We start from the raw sequence: 22,261 nt of genomic DNA on the forward strand, positions 1-22,261 counted from the left end.
AGACGTACAGAGTAGAATAATGGTTACTAGAGGCTGGGATGGTAGGGGAAGGTACAGGTATATTAGACATTGGTTAACAAATACAAAAGTACAGCCATATAGGTGGAATGAATTCTAGTGTTCTATAGTGCTATAGGGTGACTGTAATTATTATTATTTTTTAATTTTTTTGAGACAGAGTCTCACTTTGTCTCCCAGGCTGGAGTGCAGTGGCGCGATCTTGGCTCACTGCAACCTCTGCCTCCCAGGCTCAAGCAATCCTCCTGCATCATCCTCCCAAGTAGCTGGGACTACAGGTGTGTGCCACCACGCCTGGCCAATTTTTTTTTGTATTTTTAGTAGAGACAGGGTTTCACCATGTTGGCCAGGCTGGTCTCAAACTCCCGACCTCAAGTGATCTGCCCACCTCGGCCTCCCAAAGTGATGGGATTACAGGAGTGAGCCACCACGCCCAGCCAGATGACTGTAATTAAAAATAATTTATGGTATATTTTCAAATAAGTAGAACGTATTTTAAATATTCCCAACACAAAGAAATGATAAACGTTTGAGGTGATGGATATGTTACTAACTCCAATTTGATCACTACCCATTGTATATGTGTACTGACTTATCACACTGTACTCCATAAATATGTATGATTATTATGTGTCAAATTAAAAATAATAAACGAAAATTTTTAAAAGCCAACGTCTACACTCAGCTTTTATAATTAATATAGAAGCAATGCTGGCATTAGAAAATTATGCTTTTGCAATCAGTGCAGAAATAGTTGATTCAGACAAGAATCACTTGGTGCTAAAATGAGTAGATGAGATATTGATGAGAAACAGAATATTTACATAGTCTCAAAGTACCTCCCACAAATTATTACAAAGGGTCAAACAGTAAGTTTATTGTGGAGAGGCCAAGCAGACACCACCTAACCAAGCGATCCAACTTATCACCAGTAATAGGACAGACATCTGTGCCTTCTTAAAAGATACACTGAGAGAAAAAAACCATCATACCAATGGTATGCCTGCCAAAAATAATCTTTTTTTTTTTTTTGGAGACTGAGTCTCGCTCTATTGCCCAGGCTAGACTGCAGTAGTGTGATCTTAGCTCATTGCAACCTCTGCCTCCCAGGTTCAAGCAATTCTCCTGCCTCAGCCTCCCGAGCAGCTGGGATTATAGGTGCCCGCCACCATGCCCAGCTAATTTTTGTATTTTTAGTAGAGATGGGTTTTCACCATGTTGGCCAGGCTAGTCTAGAGCTCCTGGCCTCAAGTGATTAACCAGCCTCAGCCTCCTAAAGTGCTGGGATTGCAGGCATGAGCCACCACACCCAGCCAAAAAAAAAAAAATGAATCATCTTTGTTTTTTTTTTTTTTTACACTTTAAGTTCTAGGGTACATGTGCACAACGTGCAGGTTTGTTGCATATGTATACATGTGCCATGTTGGTGTGCTGTACCCATTAACTCATCATTTACATTAGGTATATCTCCTAATGCTATCCCTCCCCACTCCACCCACCCCATGACAGGCCCCAGTGTGTGATGTTCCCCACCCTGTGTCCATGTGTTCTCATTGTTCAATTCCCACCTAAGAGAACACGCAGTATTTGGTTTTCTGTCCTTGCGGTAGTTTGTCCATAATGATGGTTTCCAGCTTCATCCATGTCACTACAAAGGACGTGAACTCATCCTTTTTTATGGCTGCATAGTATTTCATGGTGTATATGTGCCACATTTTCTTAATCCAGTCTATCATTGATGGACATTTGGGTTGGTTCCAAGTCTTTGCTATTGTGAATAGTGCCGTAATAAACATACATGTGCATGTGTCTTTATAGTAGCATGATTTATAATCCTTTGGGTATATACCCAGTAATATATATATTATTATATTACTGGGTCAATATAATTGATATAATTGATGGGATGGCTGGGTCAAATGGTATTTCTAGTTCTAGATCCTTGAGGAATTGCCACACTGTCTTCCACAATGGTTGAACTAGTTTACAGTCCCACCAACAGTGTAAAAGTGTTCCTATTTCTCCACATCCTCTCCAGTACCTGTTGTTTCCTGACTTTTTAACAATCGCCATTCTAACTGGTGTGAGATGGTATTTCATTGTGGTTTTGATTTGCATTTTTCTGATGGCCAGTGATGATGAGCAAAAAATAAATAATCTTAATCTAATCCTGAGGAAGTATCAGGCAAGCCCAAACTGAGGAATATTCCACAAAATAACTGGCCTGAATTCTTCAAAAATTCTAGTCCAAGAAAGGCAAAAACTGATGTTTACGTTAAAAGGGACTAAAGAAACATGATAACTAAATTCGATGTGTGCTTCTACACTGTAATCTGACCTAATGGGGACAGAAGGGGGAAAATCTCTATATGACATTCTTGGGATAATTGGCCAAAATTTATAAAGGTCTGTGGATTAGATGAATAGTACTATAACAATGTAAAATTTACAGCTTTTGATAATTGTGTTATTTTTAACGTAAAAAAATGTCTTAGTACTCAGGATATACATTCTGAAATACTGAAGGTTAAAGGAGTGTTATATCTACAACTCAGTCTCAAATGGTTCAGGAAAAGGGTACACAGAGAAAGAAAATGATAAATCAAAAGGGGCATAATATTAATAATTGGTAAAACTAGGTAAAGTATATATGGAAGTTCCTTATACCATTCCTGCAAATTGTCTGCTAGTCTGAAATTATATCATAATATAAAGTTACCAAAAAAAGCCAAAATATTTGTTGAATTGCAAGTGGGGAAAATCCCAGCCTAGATGTAGCAGAACTAAGGTTTTATTATAGCTCTGACAAACTGAAGACTACAACTTATTGAAATTTAGGCTGGGCACAGTGGCTCACGCCTGTAATCCCAGCACCTTGGGAGGCCTAGGGGGGCAGATAACCTGAGGTAAAGAGTTCAAGACCAGCCTGGCCAACTTGCTGAAGCCCCATCTTTACTAATAATACAAAAATCAGCCGGATATGGTGGCACCTGCCTGTAATCCCTGCTACTCGGAAGGCTGAGGCATGAGAATTGCTTGAACCCAGGAGGTGGAGGTTGCAGTGAGCCAAAATCACGCCACTGCACTCCAGCCTGGGTGACAGGGTGAGACTCTGTCTCAAAAAAGGAAAAAAAGAAAAAAAAAATAAATGTGTACAGTATCAATTTTTACGGTTCAGAAATACCTTTTTCGCTTATAAAACTCAATTAACATTTACCTTTTCCTCTCTTCCTTTATTCTGTTCTTTCTTTTCACGACAACGAACAGCTTTCCCTCTGTCATTGTGAAGATTCTGTGCAGATGAACGGTGAACTCTGACAGTTGTACCTGGACGATTACCATGTGATTTAGGGTCACTGTACTGAGAAGACTGGCGTTTTCTAGGTCCTGGTGAGGGCCTAATCAAACAAAAACTCATTAATATCATAATCAACTCCACATATAGATGAAGAGACATACTGTGTAAGTTAGAGTCAGTGAACTAAAGCCAATGCAACAACTGATCACAAGACACGACTGAATAAACTTCAGGATGTTGCAACCTAACAGCTAAAATTCAAATCTGGGCCAGGCGCCATGGCTCACACCTGTAATCCTAGCATTTTGGGAGGCAAAGGTGGGTGGATCACCTGAGGTCAGGAGTTCAAGATCAGCCTGGCCAACATGGTGAAAACCCGTCTCTACAAATACAAAAAACTGGCCAGGTGTGGTGGTGCGCATCCGTAATCTCAGTCACTCGAGAGGCTGAGGCAGGAGAATCATTTGAACCTGGGAGGTGGAGAGTGGAGTGAGCCAAGATCGCACCACTGCACTCTAGCCTGGGCAACAGAGTGAGACTCCATCTCAAAAAAAATAAAAAAATATAAAAATAAATAAAAAATAAAAATAAATAAAATTTAAATTTGACATATCTGTTGGTGGTGACTTAAAGGAATGCAGTATAGTCATATTACAGAAATAATGGGAGGGAAGTAATGGTCACCTCTACTTAGAAAGGAAATTGTTGTGTATCAAAGATGAATGCATCTGATTGTTGGAAGCTGAAAATAAAATTATCAGAGAAGAGAGTTTTATCGAGACAACCAGAATACAACACAAGTACTCAATTCACATTAATCCACTGGTATATATGCAATTTGGTACCATTTATTTAGAATATACAGATTTGAGTATCCCTTATCCAAAATTTTGGGGACCAGAAATCTTTTGAATTTTTGATTTTTTCAGAATTTGGAATATTTGCATATACATACCAGCTGAGCATCTCTAATCTGAAAATCCACAATCTAAAATGTCCCAATGAGCACTTCCTCTGAATATGACCTTTGAGTGTCATGCTGGTACTCAAAAAGTTTCAGCTTTCGAAATATTTTGAATTTTTGGATCAGGGAAGCTCAATCTGTACCATAATTTTTGTGTTTTAATTAATAAGATTTAATCATTTTTCCATTTAAAAAACTGATACAGCACTAGCTATCAACAGTTACTAGAACTCATGTTCGGTGCTTTACATTTACATACATCACCTCATTTCACCTTTATGTATTTATTTTTATTATTATTATTTTTTTTGACACAAGGTCTTGCTCTGTCACTGCAGCCTTGACCTCCCAAGCTCAAGCAATCCTCCCACCTCAGCCTCCTGAGTAGCAAGGACTACAGCCACACGGCACCACACAAGGCTAATTTTTGTATTTTGTAGAGACAAGGTCTCATTATGTTGCCTAGGCTGGTATCAAACCCCTGGGTTCAATCGATCTTCCCATCTTGGCCTCCCAAAGAGCTGGGACTACAGGAGTGAGCCCTGTGTCAGTCCTCATTTCATCCTTATTTCTGTAGCAGGATTCAGACTTCTCAAATATCCGTTAGGCTCCTACTCTGCTCCCACATTTGGTTGCAGCCATTTACAAGGGGGAAAACAAACAAAAAAAAGGAGTCCTATTCTCAAATAAACCACAGTATAGTTAAACAGACAGAAGATGTGTAAAGCTAGGCATGTATACCAGAAGGTGTGAAACAGACCTTGTGCTATGGCAATGGGAATGGCCTCATGGAGACAGAAAATAAACTGGGACTGGAAATGCAGGAGTTGAACTAAACAAGAGGGTACAATTACAGACAGAACATCAATAAAGAAAAGCAAAGAAACAAAAATGAGCTTAATCTATGTAAAGGATTATGAAGACACCAGTCTAACACATAATGCTGAACATTAAGCAATAATACTGAACAGAAATGGTTTGGTACACAGAAGATACGAATACCAGTTCAAGAGGCTTAGCTAACTGCTAACAAGGATCCACTGAAAACATTTTAGAAATATTAGTCTAATACTGAACATGATATACTGCTAAAGAAAACACAGAAAGCAGTGAGATGTTTGTGATTACAAATGTTACTGAGATATGAGATGAGGGCCTAGTTTAAGGCAGTAACAATGAGAAGAGTCTCAGAGACACACTATTAGTAAAGACACTCCTGGCCAGGCACGGTGGCTCACACCTGTAATCCCAGCACTTTGGGAGGCTGAAGTAGGCAGATCACTTGAGGCCAGGAGTTCGAGATCAGACTGGCCAACATGGCAAAACTCCATCTCTACTAAAAATACAAAAAATTAGCTGGGTGTGGTGGCATGCACCAGTAATCCCAGTTACTCAGGAGGCTGAGGCAGGAGAATCACTTGAACCTGGGAGGCAGAGGTTGCATGAACCGAGATTGTGCCACTGCACTCCAGCCTGGGAAACAGACCTCAACTGTCTCAAAAAGAAAGAAAGAAAGAAGGAAAGGAGGAAGGAAAGAAGGAAGGAAAGAAGGAAGGAAAGAAAGAAAGAAAGAAGGAAGGAAGGAAGGAAGGAAGGAAGGAAGGAAGGAAGGAAGGAAGGAAGGAAGGAAAAGAGAAGAGAAGAGAAGAGAAGAGAAGAGAAGAGAAGAGAAGAGAAGAGAAAAGAGAAGAAAAGAAAGAAAAAGAAAAGACATTCCTAGGCTGGGTGCAGTGGCTCACACCTGTAATCCCAGCACTGTGGGAGGCCGAGACAGGTGGATCACCTGAGGTCAGGAGTTTAAGACCAGCCTGGCCAACATGGCAAAACGCTGTCTCTACTAAAAATACAAAAATTAGATGGGCATGGTGCTGTGCACTTGTAATCTCAGCTACTTGGAAGGCTGAGGCATGAGAATCACTTGAACCCAGGAGGCAGAGGTTGCAGTGAGTCGAGCTCATGCCACTGCACTCCAGCCTGGGTGACAGAGCGAGACTGGAAAGTTGAGAATGAGAATTTGGGAGGATGATAATGCCAAACTAACGTGTATGTGAAGCAACGATGGGGATTTAATTTTGGATTCAGGAAATATTTCTGTGTATGTATTTTTCCCTTTGCTACAGAAATAATACAAAATAGACACTGACATATAATAAAATATAGTTGGCCTTCCATATCCACAGATTCCGCAATGCTGAGTCAATCAACTGCCAATGAAAAATATTTTGAAAATAAAGATGGTTGAGTTGGTACTGAACATGTACAAACTTTGTCATTATTCTCTATATAATACAGTGAAACAACTATTTATATAACATTTACATTGTATTAGGTGTTACAAGTAATCCATATATGATTTAAAATATACAGGAGGATGTGTGCAGGTTATGTGCAAATACACACCATCTGGTTGGATGCGGCGGCTCATGTCTGTAATCCCAGCAATTTGGGAGACCGATGCAAGCAGATCACCTGAGGTCAGAAGTTCAAGACCAGCTTGGCCAACATGGCAAAACCCCGCCTCTTACCAAAAAAAGCCAGGCGCAGTGGCTCATGCCTGTAATCCCAGCAATGTGGGAGGCTCAGGCAGGCGGATCACGAGGTCAGCAGTTCGAGACCAGCCTGGCTAACATGGTGAAACCCCACCTCAACTAAAAATACAAAAATTAGCTGGGTGTGGTGGCATGCGCCTGTAATCCCAGCTACTCGGGAGGCTGAGGCAGGAGAATTGCTTGAACCCGGGAGGCGGAGGTTGCAGTCAGCCAAGATCGCACCACTGCATTTCAGTCTGGGCGACAGAGTAAGACTCCGTCTCAGGAAAAAAAAAAAAAAAAATGAGCTGGACATGGTGGCGCAGGCCTGTAGTCCCAGCTACTTGGGAGGCTGAGGCAGGAGAATTGCTTGAACCAGGAGGCAGAGACTGCAGTGAGCCAAGATCACACCACTGCACTCCAGCCTGGGCAACAGAGCAATACGTCATCTCAAAATAAACAAATATACACCATCTTATATAAGGGACTTGAGTATCCATGGATTTTGGTATCTGTGAGGGTCCTAGAACCAATTCCCCACAGATAATGAGAGACAACTATATAAAGAATTAAAAAGTTGCCTGTAACTCCACTATCCAGAATTAACCAATTAACCTATTAGTCTATTTCTTGTAGTTATCTTTCATTTAAACAAAATCAGAACCATTATACACACATACACTCTTGTATTTTTCTCTCCTTATTATACTTTGAGACATTTCCAATAACAAAATCTCATAAATGACTGGATGGTAGTCAATTACATAAAATGTGCCATTTCATCTACTTCTTACTGCTAGCCATTCAGTCATTCAAAAAACAATGTAAAAATAATTTCAGGCCAGGTGCAGCGGCTCATGCCTGTAATTCCAGTACTTTGGGAGGCGAAGGCAGGTGGATCACCTGAGGTCAGGAGTTCAAGACCAGCCTGGCCAACATGGTGAAACCCGGTCACTACTAAAAATACAAAAATTAGCCTGGTGTGGTGGCAGGCACCTGTAATCCCAGCTACTTGGAAAGCTGAGGCAGAAGAATCACTTGAACCCGGGAGGTGGAGGTTGCAGTGAGCTGAGGTCATGCCACTGCACTCCAGCCTGGGCAACAGAGTGAGACTCCATCTTAAAAAAAAATAATAATTTAAACAACAACCCTTACTGTCATAGACTTACATACGTGTGTGTGTGTGTGTGTGTGTATGAGGGGTGCATCAAACAGTACCAGGTAATATTAAGTGCTATCAAGAAGAATAAAGAAGGGGGCCAAGCACGGTGGCTCATGCCTGTAATCCCAGCACTTTGGGAGGCTGAGGCAGGTGGATCACTTGAGGTCAGGAATTTGAGATCAGACTGGACAACATGGAGAAACCCCATCTCTACTAAAAATACAAAAATTTGGCTGGCCATGGTGGCTCACGCATGTAATCCCAGCACTTTGGGAAGCCAAGGCAGGCAGATCACTTGAGGTCAGGAGTTCAAGACCAGGCGGACGGATCACTTGAGGTCAGGAGTTCGAGACCAGCCTGGCAAACATGGTGAAATCCTCTCTCTACTAAAAATACAAAAAAATTAGCTGGGCGTGGTGGTGCATGCCTATAATCTCAGCTACTTGGGAGGCTAAGGCAGGAGAATCGCTTGAACCTGGGAGATGGAGGTTGCAGTGAGCCAAGATTACACCACTGCATTCCAGCCTAGATGACAGAGTGAGACTCCATCTCAAAAAAAAAAAAAAAAAAAAAAAATTAGCTGGGTAATTATTCCAGCTACTCAGGAGGCTGAGGCATGAGAATTGCTTGGACCCAAGAGGTGGAGGCTATAGTGAGCTGAGATGCACTACTGCACTCCAGCCTGGGTGACAGAGCAAGACTCTGTTTCAAAAACAAAACAGAGGGGCAAGGGGCTACGGGATCATGCAGGATGGTTTTTAGGTGGTGTAGTCAGACACAGACTTTCTGAGGTGACAATTAGCTAGAGAGCTAAATGAAAGAAGGGAACAGGCCATTCAGCACAACTACAATTATGAAAATAATGCATAAAAGAATAGAAGAAAACAAACTAGGATGACTGTGTGATTTCCCCCTACTTCTATGAATTTTTCTATTTTTCTTTAATAAGCTACTGTGTTTTAGTGAACTATTATGTAATATAACAGAAAATGTAAATTATGTGAAAGTCCTTATGAGGCATGGAAAAAATTTAGCAAATCTCCAAAGGATACCAGGAGTCAGTAACAGAACACTAGTACAGTCCTTTTATGTGAAGATTAAGAAAATAAAAGTGGCAGCTGGGTGCGGTGGCTCACGCTTGTAATCCTAGCACTTTGGGAGGCCAAGGCGGGTGGATCACCTGAGGTCAGGAGTTCAAGACCAGCCTGGCCAACATGTTGAAACCCCGACTCTACTAAAAACACAAAAATTAGCCAGCGTGGTGGCACATGCCTGTAATTCCAGCTACTTGGGAGGCAGAGACAGAAGAATTGCTTGAACCAGGAGGCGGAGGCTGCAGTGACCCGAGATCATGCCACTGCACTCCAGCCTGGGTGACCGAGCAAGACTCCATCTCAAAAAATAAAAATAAAAATAAAAATAAAAATAAAAGTGGCTAAGAAATAATCAACACTCATCAATTGATTTTAAATGTCAAGAACATGAAGGTGTGAGTCTTCTCAAAATGTGACCTAGGGACCACCTACATCAGAATCACTTGTGGATTCCTGAGTTCTACCTGCTGTCTACTATATTAGACTCTCTGGGAGTGATGTCCCTAAATCCACATTTTTAATTAGAGATTGTTAGGACTGCTATAGCAGAGAGTGCCAGCTTTGTAATCATTATTATAAAACACAATATGTATAGGTTCAAATCCTAGCTCTACCAGTTATCAGTTTTGTGATAGTGGGGAAAAGTTACCCAACCTTATTGTACCTCAGCTGTCTTATCAGAAATATAGGGAGAATATGACTTATTTGGAAGGCTTATTGTAACAAATAAATAAAATAACACTTATAGCTTAAAATAGTTCAGAACACTGTGGATGTATAATCCAGCACCTATATTATAAAATACAACCAGGCCGGGTGTGGTGGCTCACGCCTGTAATCCCAGCACTTTGGGAGGCCAGGGTGGGCGAATCATGAGGTCAGGAGTTCAAGACCAGCCTGGCCAACATGGTGAAACCTCATCTCTACTAAGAATACAAAAAATTAACTGGGTGTGGTGGCAGGTGCCTGTAAGTCCAGCTACTTGGGGAGTTGAGGCAGGAGACTTGCTTGAACCCAGGAGGCAGAGGTTGCAGTGAGCTGAGATCATGCCATTGCACTCCAGCCTGGGCGACAGAGTGAGACTCCGTCTCAAAAAATAAATAAATAAAATAAAATAAAATAAAATACAACCAAGGCTGGTTCAAAGGCAGTGAGTTATCTCAATTGATTGTTCACAGTCAGTTACAGATCAAACTCTTTGTTCTACTCTTCCCCACCTTCTCACTACTGCACTTAACTAGTCTTAAAAAAAAAAAAACCAAGAAATCAGAGTTGCAATGACAAAATGTTAAAACTGAAAACCACCTGGGCAACATCTTAATGCAAGGTTAATGGGCAATGAACCTGGGAAGTCGTAAGTGTTCTTTCTAGAAAGGCATGACACAGTCAATATTTAAATCTATAATACAAATTAGAAAATCTATCATGTGAATGAAGTAGATAACATCCACCTGCACATTTGTCAGTTAAACAATATGCAGTAAAACTATGCATGATTGGCTAGTTACAGTACTTCAGTAAATATCAGTATCACTAGTTGTTCCTTTGCTGGCACTTGGTAGTAGGAAGTTAGGGAAAAAAGGCCAGAGAAAACCCTAAAATTCAGAACATTTTATTTTTACTGTTCTCTATGAATTAAAAAGCCCTTTGTTTTTTTTTTTAATTTTAGCAGTGTTATAGCTTGATGAAAAGAAATATTCTGTGATCCCTGTTTGAGAACCACTGTTAGTCTAACTTCCTCTCTTTGCATAAGAAAAATCTGAGGCCTGGCCGGGCGCGGTGGCTCAGGCCTATAATCCCAGCACTTTGGGAGGCTGAGGCTAGGCGAATCACAAGGTGAGGAGATCAAGACCAGCCTGGCCAACATGGTGAAACCCCGTCTCTACTAAAATACAAAAAAATTAGCCAGGCATGGTGGTGCATGCCTGTAGTCCCAGCTGCTCAGGAGGCTGAGGCAGGGGAGTCGCTTGAACCCGGGAGGCAGAGGTTGCAGTGAGCTGAGATCGCAACACTGCACTCCAGTCTCCTGACAGTGTGAGACTTTGTCTAAAAAAACGAAAAAAGAAAAAAAAGAAAAATCTGAGGCCTAGAAAGGTTCTATTATTTTCCCAAAGCTACAGAGAGTGGCAAAGACAGACACAGAGCCTGAATATTTCAATTCCTAACCCCACTCTCCTTCCACAAGATAACACTGTCTCTACCACTTTAAGGTCATTCACAAAAGCATATTTTTAAATTATTCCTACCGAAATCTTATTTTTTGAAATAGGTCAAAAAGGCACAAGGTTCAAGACCAGTGAGTTATAAAAGAGAGAACATTCAGTAAAGAAAACTCCCTCCCATTCCTGTCTCTCAGCCACCCCATCCTCCTCCTAGATATAATCAATGCTATAAGCTTCTTGGGCTAACTGGTTTCTTAAAAGGTCTCCACTTACCTTCGTTCAACAGGTACAGGCATGGACCAGACTTCTCCCTCAGAAGCTGGAAGGTCATGCTGTGCTGCCTTCAAGGGAGTGCTGTCTAGTTTAAAGCTCTCTAGTGTTTTCATGATATCTTTAACATGTTTAGCTTCCACATTTATTTCCTGCCAAACCTGATTTCAAAGAAGAAGAAGCATCTTTAAATTTCCACAATATATCACTGTCAAAATGAAATGAGGGCCATTTATTAGAGATGTTAGAAAACTCCATTTTGATATCAGATATCCAGTAAACCACATCAAGATATTCTATCAAAATTTTAAAAACAGTTCATTAAATTTATGTTTTCAACTGCAAATTTTTTTTTTTTTTTTGAGCTAGAGTCTCGCTCTGTCACCAGTGCTGTGGCATGATCACTCCTCTGCTCACTGCAAGCTCCTCCTCCCGGGTTCACGCCATTCTCCTGCCTCAGCCTCCCGAGTAGCTGGGACTACGGCGCCCGCCACCACGCCCGGCTAATTTTTTGTATTTTTAGTAGAGACAGGGTTTCACCGTGTTAGCCAGGAAGGTCTTGATTTCCTGACCTCATGATCCACCTGCCTAGGCCTCCCAAAGTGCTGAGATTACAGGTGTGAGCTACTGTGCCTGGCCCTCAATTGCAAAATTAATTCTGATAAAATGAATTAAACATCCAGGATAGGCTAGGCATGGTGGCTCATGCCTGTAATCCCAGCACTTTAGGAAGCTGAGGCGGACGGATCACTTGAGCTCAGGAGTTTGAGACAAGCCTGGCCAATATGGCAAAACCCCATCTCTACTAAAAATACAAAAAATTAGCCGGGCATGGGGCATGCACCTATAGTCCCAGCTACTTGGGGGACTGAGGCAAGAGAATTGCTTGAGCCCAGGAGGTGGAGGTTGCAGAGAGCCAAGATCGCGCCACTGCACTCCAGCCTGGGCAACACAGCAAGACTCTGTCGCAAACCAAAAAAAAATCCAGGCTAATTAAATAATACTACTAATTTACATTCTTATTTAAATTGCATAGCCGGGTATGCTGGCACATGTATGTAATCCCAGCTACTCGGGAGGCTGAGGCAGGAGAATTGTTTGAACCTGGGAGGCGGAGGTTGTGGTGAGCTGGAGATCACGCCATTGCACTCCAGCCTGGGCAACAAGAGCGAAACTCCAGCTCAAATAAATAAATAAGTTGCATAATAGGCTGGGCGCAGTGGCTCACACCTGTAATCTCAACACTTTGGGAGGCCAAGGAGGGCAGATCACCTGAGGTCAGGCGTTCAAGACCAGCCTGGCCAAAATGGTGAAACCCCACCTCTACTAAAAATAAAAAAGTTAGCTGAGTGTGGTGGCGGGCACCTGGAATCCCAGCTACTCGGGAGGCTGAGGCAGGAAAACTGCTTGAACCCAGAAGGCAGAGGTTGCAGTGAGCTGAGATCATGCCACTGCACTCCAGCCTGGGCAACAGAGTGAGACTCCACCTCAAAAAAATAAAACAAAACAAAACAAATTGAATAACAAAATGAAAAGTCAGGCTGGGCACGGTGGCCCATGCCTGTAGTCTTGCCTACTTGAGAGGCTGAGGTGAGAGAATTACTTGAGCCTAAGGTGAAAAAAAAAACATCAAAGTACAACTTGTGAAAGTTTCATTTTTGTCAAACTTTACTGTTATTTCTTAGAGACAAGGTTTCATTCTGTTGCCCAGGCTGTACTGCAGTGGCACGATCATAGTTCACCATAACCTCAAACTCCTGGGTTCAAGCCATCCTCCCACCTCAGCCTCCCAAAGTGCTGGGATTACAGGCGTGAGACACCATGCCCGGCCCTACTTTGATAACTTTTATGCTATTTAATTAACTTTGTAAATGCTGAATAATCCCAATTACCCTGATTTGATAATTAAATATTGTATATAAGAAACAAAATATAATGTGAATGCCCAAGATATGTACAACTATTATCTATCAGTAAATAATTTCTAAAAAACGAATACAACACTGATCAGAATATACTAATTTTACGACTAATGGGTCACAACCTACAGACAAAAAAGGTCTCAATTCATATGCAACCAAGGTATTTTTTTTAAAGCAATCTTTTTTTTTTTTTTAAATATTTTTTAGAGATAGGCTCTCATTCTGTCATCCAGTCTGGAATGCAGTGAAATGGCCCTTGTTTTGAGAGTAAGGCTCCAACTCAAAAATAAAAGAGAAAAGGAATCTTGACGCAATTTAAAAACTAAGCCTGGGCAACATGGCAATACCCCATCTCTAAAAAAAATAATAATAATAAACCAGATATGTTGGTTTGTGCCTGTGGTCCCAGCTGCTCCGGAGGCTGGATGGGAGGATTGCTTGAGCCTGGGAAGTTAAGGCTACAGTGAGCCATGATTGCACCACTGTACTCCAGCCTGGGGAACAGACTGAGACCCTGCCTCAAAAAAACCTTCCAAAACCTATATATAGTTTTGATTCAACTATATTATAGTAATGGGTCTTAACTCAGCCTAAAAACTATATATGGTGACGGCTGTACATTATATATGTATTTAATGCCACTGAGTTGTATACTTAAAAATGGCCAAGGCCGGGTGCAGTGGCTCACATCTGTAATCTCAGTACTTTGGGAGGCTGAGGTCAGTAATTCCAGACCTGAAGTCAGTAGTTCCAGACCAGCCTAGCCAACATGGCAAAAACCCTGTCTCTACCAAAAGTACACAAAAATTAGCTGGGTGTGGTGGCGCACACCTATAATTCCAGCTACTCGGGAGGCTGGGGCGGTAGAATCACTTGAACCCGGGAGGCGGAGGTTGCAGTGAGCCGAGATTGCGCCACCGCACTCTAGCCTGGGCAAAGGAGTGAGACTCCGTCTCAAAAAAAAGAAAAAAAAAACAGTAACGTGTTATGTATATTTTACCACAATAAGAAAATGGTAGGACGGGCATGGTGGCTCATGCTTGCAATCTCAGCACTTTGGGAGGATCCCAGCACTTTGGGAGGCCAAGGCAAGCGGATCACCTGAGGTCAGGAGTTCGAGATCAGCCTGGCTACAAGGTGAAACCCTGTCTCTACTAAAAATACAAAAATTAGCTGGGTGTGGTGGCAGGCTCCTGTAATTCCAGCTACTCGGGAGTCTGAGGTGGGAGAATCACTTGAACCCAGGAGGTGGAGGCTGCAGTGACCTGAGACTACGCCATTGCACTCCAGCCTGGGCAACAAGTGAGAAAATCCGTCTCAAAAAAAAAAAAAAAGAAAGAAAATGGTAAAAAAAAAACTATATATATAATATTGAAATGAAATTTAAGATGATAATGTTTTGTTTTATAACTTAAATGATTTAATCTTAAGTACCTTTAACAAAAGCTTAGACTTAAGTAGAAGTCTTTGGCCAAACAACAAAAGGTCTAAAAAGTCCCTCACTGACAAACTTAAGACTCCTTATGAAATAAAATATTTTCTAGGCCGAGCATGGTGACTCACGCCTATAATCCTAGCACTTTGTGAGGCTGAGGCAAGAGGATCATTTGAGTCCAGGAGTTCAAGACCAGCCTGAATAACATAGTGAGATGCCATGTCTATAAAAAATAAATAAATAAAAGATTAATAAAATAAAATATTTGCCCCTTCTGGTAATTATATGGATACAGTAAAGGATATGAAGGGACAGATATAGGGAAATAGATTAAGTTCAAAGAGATAGGCTATTTCTCTCAAAAAAATTAAGGACAAATATTGAACAATATTTAAAAAGCAGCTCAGTAAAATCTGAGGTATAATATTCTATCTAGAAGATCAGCTCAAAAAGACTATTACTTTCATTTTTTTTTTTTTTTTTTTGGAGGCAGAGCCTCACTCTGTTGCCAGGCTGGAGTGTAATGGCGTGATCTCGGCTCACTGCAACCTCCACCTCCTGGTTTCAAGAGATTCTCCCACCTCAGCCTCCCAAGTAGCTGCGATTACAGGCACCCGCCACTACACCCAGCTAATTTTTTTGTATTTTAGTAGAGATGGGGTTTCACCATGTTGGTCAGGCTGGTCTTGAACTCCTGACCTCAGGAGATCAGCTCACCTCAGCCTCCCAAAGTGCTGGGATTACAGGCGTGAGCCACCACGCCCGGCAAGACTATTATTTTCTTAACATTTTTTTCCTCTTGTGACATAGTTGAGCCTTGTTATAAATGCCACCCTCCACTGGACCTGTAAGTTACACAATTTCCAATTTTAAATTTCTGTTGGTCCTCAGTGACTGAAATTTCTCAATGGGATTCAACCATAATCTGCTTTATAAAGTTCTGTTATACAAGGAATATGAGGCTGGGTGTGGTGGCTCACACCTGTCCCACCACTCAGGGAGGCTGAGGTGGGAGGATCACTTTAGTCTATGAGTTTGAAACCAGCCTGGGAAACATAGAGAGATCCCATCTCTACCAAAAAATTTAAAAATTAGCAGGTCACAGTGGGGCACATGTGTGGTTTCTCCCACTCAGGAGGCTGAGTGGGAGGACTGTTTGAGTCTGGGAGGTCATGGCTGCAGACTGCACCACTGCACTCCCTCCTGGGCAAGAGAGCAAGACCCTCTCTCAAAAATTAAAAATATATATATATATATGATGCCTGTGAGATTCACAAGCCATGTACAGTTTCGACAATGGCTTAATAAAGTCTACTCTACTTTTACCAAGTAAAAATCTGAACAAAAAATGTCAAAACCATTATTTTAAAAAACCCTTGGCTGGGCGCAGTGGCTCATGCCTGTAATCCCAGCATTTTGGGAGGCCAAGGCAGGCAGATTACCTGAGGTCAGGAGTTCGAGACCAGCCTGGCCAACATGGTGACACCCTGTCTCTACCAAAAACACAAAAATTAGCTGGGTGTGGAGGCAGGCGCCTGTAATCCCAGCTACTCGGAAGGCTTGAACCTGGGAGGTGAAGGTTGCAGTGAGTCGAGATCGCATCACTGCACTCCACCCTGGATGACAAGAGCAAAACTCTGTCTCGAGAAAAAACAAACAAACAAAAAAACCCTCTTATTAGATTCCAGCAATTAGAGTTAAGTAGAACTCATAATACCGCTGATGGTGAAAATGATTATTAATAAAGTTTCAAGTAATATTATATAGAAATCTGTGTAATAACTCAAATACTCATGTTTTGTTTTGTTTTTAATTTTTGAGACAAGGTCTAGCTCTGTTGCCCAGGCTGGAGTGCAGTGGTACAAGCATAGCTCACTGTAGTCTCAACCTCCCAGGCTCAAGTGATCCTCCCTAGTAGCTAGGACTACAGGCATGCACCTCCACACCTGGCCAATATTTTATTTTTGTAGAGATGAAGTCGTGCTATGTTGTCTAGGCTGGACTTGAACTCCTGGCCTCAAGTGATCCTTCTGCTTTGGCTTCCCAAAGTGCTAGGATTACAGGAGTGAGCCACTGTGGTACTGTGCTCGGTAGTCATACAGTCTTTTTTTTTTGAGACACAGTCTTGCTCTGTCACCCAGGCTGGAGTGCAGTGGTGGGATCTCAGCTCACTGCAAGCTCCACCTCTGGGTTCACACCATCCTCCTGCCTCGGCCTCCCGAGTAGCTGGGACTACAGGCACCCACCGCCACGCCCGGCTAATTTTTTATATTTTTAGTAGAGACAGGGTTTCACCGTGTTAGCCAGGATGGTCTCGATCTCCTGACCTTGTGATCTGCCCGCCTCAGCCTCCCGAAGTGCTGGGATTACAGGCGTGAGCCCCTGCGCCCGGCCATACAGTCTTAACATGTAACTACATATAGCATCGGCATCTGATCTAAATTTTCTCTTCCTAGTACTTAAGCCATTAAAACACACATCAGCCATTATTCTCACCTGTTGCCATTTCTGCTGGAGGTATGTATCTTTGACTGAGTACAGATACTTGTTCATTTGGTCAAGAACTCCCTGATAATAGACCATCGCAGAGTCATAGTTTCCCAGCAATGCATATTCACGAGCCAATTTTACATTCTCACTAATCATAAGAAGACTCATGTTCAACTGTAAGCTAAAAAGAAGAAGAAAAAAATAAACACTTGAGGTTTACATGTCTCTTAAAAATAAGTATAGTTATTAAAAAATACTTTCCAGTGCTCCCTCAAGAAACTCACAATCATACATACCACATTTCCCATCTCTGTATGTGTGCTCATGCTATTTCCACTCCTTCAAAGAAAGCTTTTTTTTTTTTTGAGACAGAGTCTGCCTCTGTCTCCCAGGCTGGAGTGCAATGGCATGATCTCGGCTCACTGCAACCTCCGCCTCCCGGGTTCAAGTGATTCTCCCACCTCAGCCTCCCAAGTAGTTGGGATTACAGGCACCCACCATCATGCTCGGCTAATTTTTTTGTATTTTTGTAGAGACGGGGTTTCACCACGTTGGCCAGGCTGGTCTTGAACTCCTAACCTCAGGTGATCTGCCCACTGCCTTGGTCTCCCAAAGTGCTGGGATTACAGGCATGAGCCACAGTGCCTGGCCTCAAAGAAATATTTTATTTAGGAGGCCAAGGCAGGCAGCTCACTTCAGTCCAGGAGTTCAAGACTAGCCTGGCCAACATGGCGAAACCCTGTCTCTACTAAAATGTAAAAATTAGCTGGGCATGGTGGCACATGCCTATAGTCCCAGCTACTTGGGAGGCTGAGACACGAGAATCACTTGAACCAGGGTAGCAGAGGTTGCAATAGGTCAAGATCGCGTCACTGTACTCCAGCCTGGGAGACGGAGCAAGACTGTTTAAAACAAACAAACAAACAGGCCAGGCGCGGTGGCTCATGCCTGTAATCCCAGCATTTTGGGAGGCTGAGGCAGGTGGATCATAAGGTCAGGAGATAAAGACTATCCTGGCCAACAGGGTGAAACTCAGTCTCTACTAAAAATACAAAAATTAGCTGGGCATGGTGGTGTGTGCCTGTAATCCCAACTACTCAGGAGGCTGAGGCAGGAGAATCGCTTGAAGGAGGGAGTCGGAGGTTGCAGTGAGCCAAGATCAAGCCACAGCACTCCAGCCTGGCAACAGAGTGAGACTCTGTCTCAAAACACAAACAAACAAACAAACAATTAAAATATTGTTTTTAAAAAGTTCCCACATTCAAACCCTCCCAATTGTCAAAGCCTAGCTCAGATGGCAGTTTTCCTAGTATGTCTACCCCCTGAACTCCTCAGTTCAAAATAAACTCTCCCTCCTCTAAAGTCCCCCTGCACTTTACTGTGACTTTCATCCCAAGACACTGTCTACTTCAAATTATAGTTTCTATATATGTCTTATCTCTATTAGACTGGTATCTGACAGTAGGATTTGCATCTGAAAGGTGTGAGACTATATGATCCTTGCATGACAAACATCTTATTAAACATCTACAGAATGAATAGTGAATATTAGATACATTTTTTGAAGCAGTGTGGATTAGCAGAAGGCATATGTATTTTGAAGTTAGAAAAATCTTGGCTAGAATTGTAATTCTGCCACCTTAGTCGAGTCCCTAAACTTTTTTCTAAGCCTGTTTAAATATCTGTAGAACTGTCATAGCAACTACTTTCAGGAGTTATGCTATAAACAATAAAAGACTATTTAAAGTACTAAGCATACTACTTGACAAATGGTAGGTCTTCGATAAATGTTAAATGTATCTTCCATGAAACTTTCTATATATGAGAACCTAATCCAACCTTTAAACCTAGGAGTTCAAGACCAGCCTGGGCAACATGGCAAAACCCCATCTCTACAAAAAACACAAAAATTAGCAGAGCATGGTGGTGTGCACCTGTAGTCCCAGCTACTCGAGAGGCTGAGATGGGAGGATTACCTGAGCCTGGGGCGGTCAAAGCTACAGTAAGCTGAGATAGTGCCACTATACTCTAGCCTGGGCAACAGAGACAGAGTGAGACTGTGTCTCCAGAAAACATTTTTGGCCAGGCACAGTGGCTTATGCCTGTAATCCCAGCACTTTGGGAGGCCGAGGCAGGTGGATCACGAAGTCAAGAGATCGAGACCATCCTGGCTAATGCAGTGAAACCCCGTCTCTACTAAAAATACAAAAAATTAGCTGGGTGTGGTGGCAGGTGCCTGTAGTCCCAGCTATTCGGGAGGCTGAGGCAGGAGAATGGCATGACTCCAGGAGGCGGAGCTTGTAGTGAGCTGAGATCGCGCCACTGCACTCCAGTCTGGGCGACACAGCAAGACTCCATCTCAAAAAATAAAAAATAAAAAAATAAGAAAACAATTTTAAAAAAATGCACCTAGTAGGATATGGATATATGGATGCGGATATAAAGCATTAGAAGCAGATGCCTGATAAATGTCAGCTTTGTTAATGTTCACAATGACTATTATTATTTTCTAACTGTAAATCACATGGTGAAGTTCAAGGCTGGAAAGATTTACATGCTTTTGGGGAGCAATAATTTGGATTAGGGATGTGGCTATGGGAATAAAAAAAACAAATCAGAAACACTATGGTGAAAGAAATGCTGAGATTACTCAGGAACTCACTGTGTGGAGAAAAAGTTGAAAATGAATGAAGTTTCAAGCCTAGAGGACTAAAAAGGTGAAGAAATCATGAAAGATCACATTAAAGTTGAGAAGACATATAAGTATAAAGAAAACAAGACTTTTTTTTTACTTCTTTTGTGTGTCAGTGGGGTATCTAGATAAGCGTATTTCATAGCTTGTTTTCTAGCTGCGTCCTTTCTGATTTCCATTGCACTGGCCAATCTTTGCGCACTCTAGCCCTATCCCACCATCAGACAGAAAAACAGCAGTGCCAGCCCAATACTAGACAGAGATAGCAGAGTATTTTAGGGCCAACCTAGACCTGGATAGAGTGAGGAGCTGATGAAAAAAGTGACAGACTGGATTAAGAAAATGTGGCACATATACACCATGGAATACTATGCAGCCATAAAAAAGGATGAGTTTGCGTCCTTTGTAGGGACATGGATGCAGCTGGAAACCATCATTCTTAGCAAACTATCACAAGAAGAGAAAACCAAACACCGCATGTTCTCACTCATAGGTGGGAACTGAACAATGAGCTCACTTGGACTCGGGAAGGGGAACATCACACAATGGGGCCTATCATGGGGAGGGGGGAGGGGAGAGGGATTGCATTGGGGAGTTATACCTGATATAAATGATGAATTGATGGGTGCTGATGAGTTGATGGGTGCAGTACACCAACATGGCACATATATACATATGTAACAAACCTGCACGTTATGCACATGTACCCTAGAACTTAAAGTATAAAAAAAAAAAAAAAAAAAAAAGTGGTCTCAGTCAGGCATGGTGGTCCATGCCTGTAATCCCAGCACTTTGGGAGGCTGAGGCAGGAGGACTGCTTGAGCTTAAGAGTTCAAGACCCACCTGGGCAACACGGCAAAACCCCATCTCTACGAAAAACACAAAAATTAGCAGAGCATGGTGGTGTGTGCCTGTAGTCCCAGCCACTCGGGAGGCTGAGGTGGGAGGATTACCTGAGCCTGGGGAGGTCAAAGCTACAGTAAGCCGAGATAGTGCCACTGTACTCCAGCTCGGGCAACATAGACAAAGTGAGACTGTGTCTCAAGGAAACTTTAAAAAAAAAAAAAAAAGAAAAAGCTCCAGGTCCAGATGATTTCTATAAGTATGATGGGGTTTTTTGTTTTTTGGGTTTCTCTTCTTTTTTTTGAGACGGAGTCTCACTGTGCTGCCAGGCTGGAGTGCAGTGGCGCAATCTCAGCTCACTGCAACCTCCGCTTCCCGGGTTCAAGCGATTTCCCTGCCTCAGCCTCCCATGTGGCTGGGACTACAGCCACGCACCACCACACCCAGCTAATTTTTTGTATTTTAGTAGAGATGGGGTTTCACCATGTTGGCCAGGTTGGTCTCGATCTCTTGACCTCATGATCCGCCTACCTCGGCCTCCCAAAGTGCTGGGATTACAGGCATGAACCACCACGCCTGGCCTCAGGTTTGTATTTTTGTTGTTGTTGTTTTTGTTTTTTTTTTCTTTGAGACGGAGTTTTTGCTCTTCTTGCGCAGGCTGGAGTGCAGTGGTGCAATCTTGGCTCACCGCAACCTCCGCCTCCCGGGATCAAGCGATTCTCCTGCCTCAGGCTCCCGAGTAGCTGGGATTACAGGCATGTGCCACCACGCCTGGCTAATTTTGTATTTTTAGTAGTGACAGGGTTTCTCCATGTTGGTCAGGCTGGTCTCAAACCCCCGACCTCAGGTGATCTGCCCGCCTCAGCCTTCCAAAGTGCTGGGATTACAGGCATGAGCCACCGCACCCGGTCTGGCCTTGGGGTTTTTTTTAACCAAGCTTCTAAACAGAAATAATTTCAACCACATAAAAGTTGATCCAGAAAACAAGAGAAAAGCTGAGCAACTCTTTTTTATGCAGCTGAAATCATCTCAATTGAATAAGAACACAAGACCCATTTCACTTATGAACATGGAAATCCTAATATTAGTTTACCTACAATGCATCAACACACACATCCCATGATCAAGAAGGGTTTACCCCAGAAAAGCAAGGATGACTTAAGATCAGAAAATCTATCATTGTAATTCCTCACATTAATGGACAAACGTACCTCACAAGAAAATGAGGAAAGAGTATAAGGGACAATTCACAGAAGGGAAACCCAAATGGCAAACAAGCATAGACAGAAGTGACCAATAAATACAAACCGAAGCCATGAGAAACCTCTTTTTATTATTTATTTATTTATTTATTTATTTATTTATTTATTTATTTATTTATTT

The 22,261-nt window shown here is 42.3% G+C and overlaps 1 protein-coding gene across 2 annotated transcripts in view; it reads right to left on the bottom strand.

The window, feature by feature from the left end:
* The window catches only part of KATNA1 (katanin catalytic subunit A1), a 63,494-nt gene that overhangs the window by 34,291 nt on the left and 6,942 nt on the right, over nt 1-22,261 (bottom strand). For both annotated transcript variants that reach the window (XM_023188426.1, XM_023188425.1), the window contains exons 2-4: nt 17,350-17,524; nt 11,500-11,657; nt 3,236-3,416 (exon numbers count right to left, since the gene is read on the bottom strand). In XM_023188426.1, coding sequence (XP_023044194.1) covers nt 3,236-3,416; nt 11,500-11,657; nt 17,350-17,511 — 501 coding nt within the window. In that variant the 5' untranslated portion in view covers nt 17,512-17,524. The remainder of the gene's footprint in view (nt 1-3,235; nt 3,417-11,499; nt 11,658-17,349; nt 17,525-22,261) is intronic.

Source organism: Piliocolobus tephrosceles, chromosome 5, assembly GCF_002776525.5.
Source record: "Piliocolobus tephrosceles isolate RC106 chromosome 5, ASM277652v3, whole genome shotgun sequence".
Classification (NCBI taxonomy): Eukaryota; Metazoa; Chordata; class Mammalia; order Primates; family Cercopithecidae; genus Piliocolobus; species Piliocolobus tephrosceles.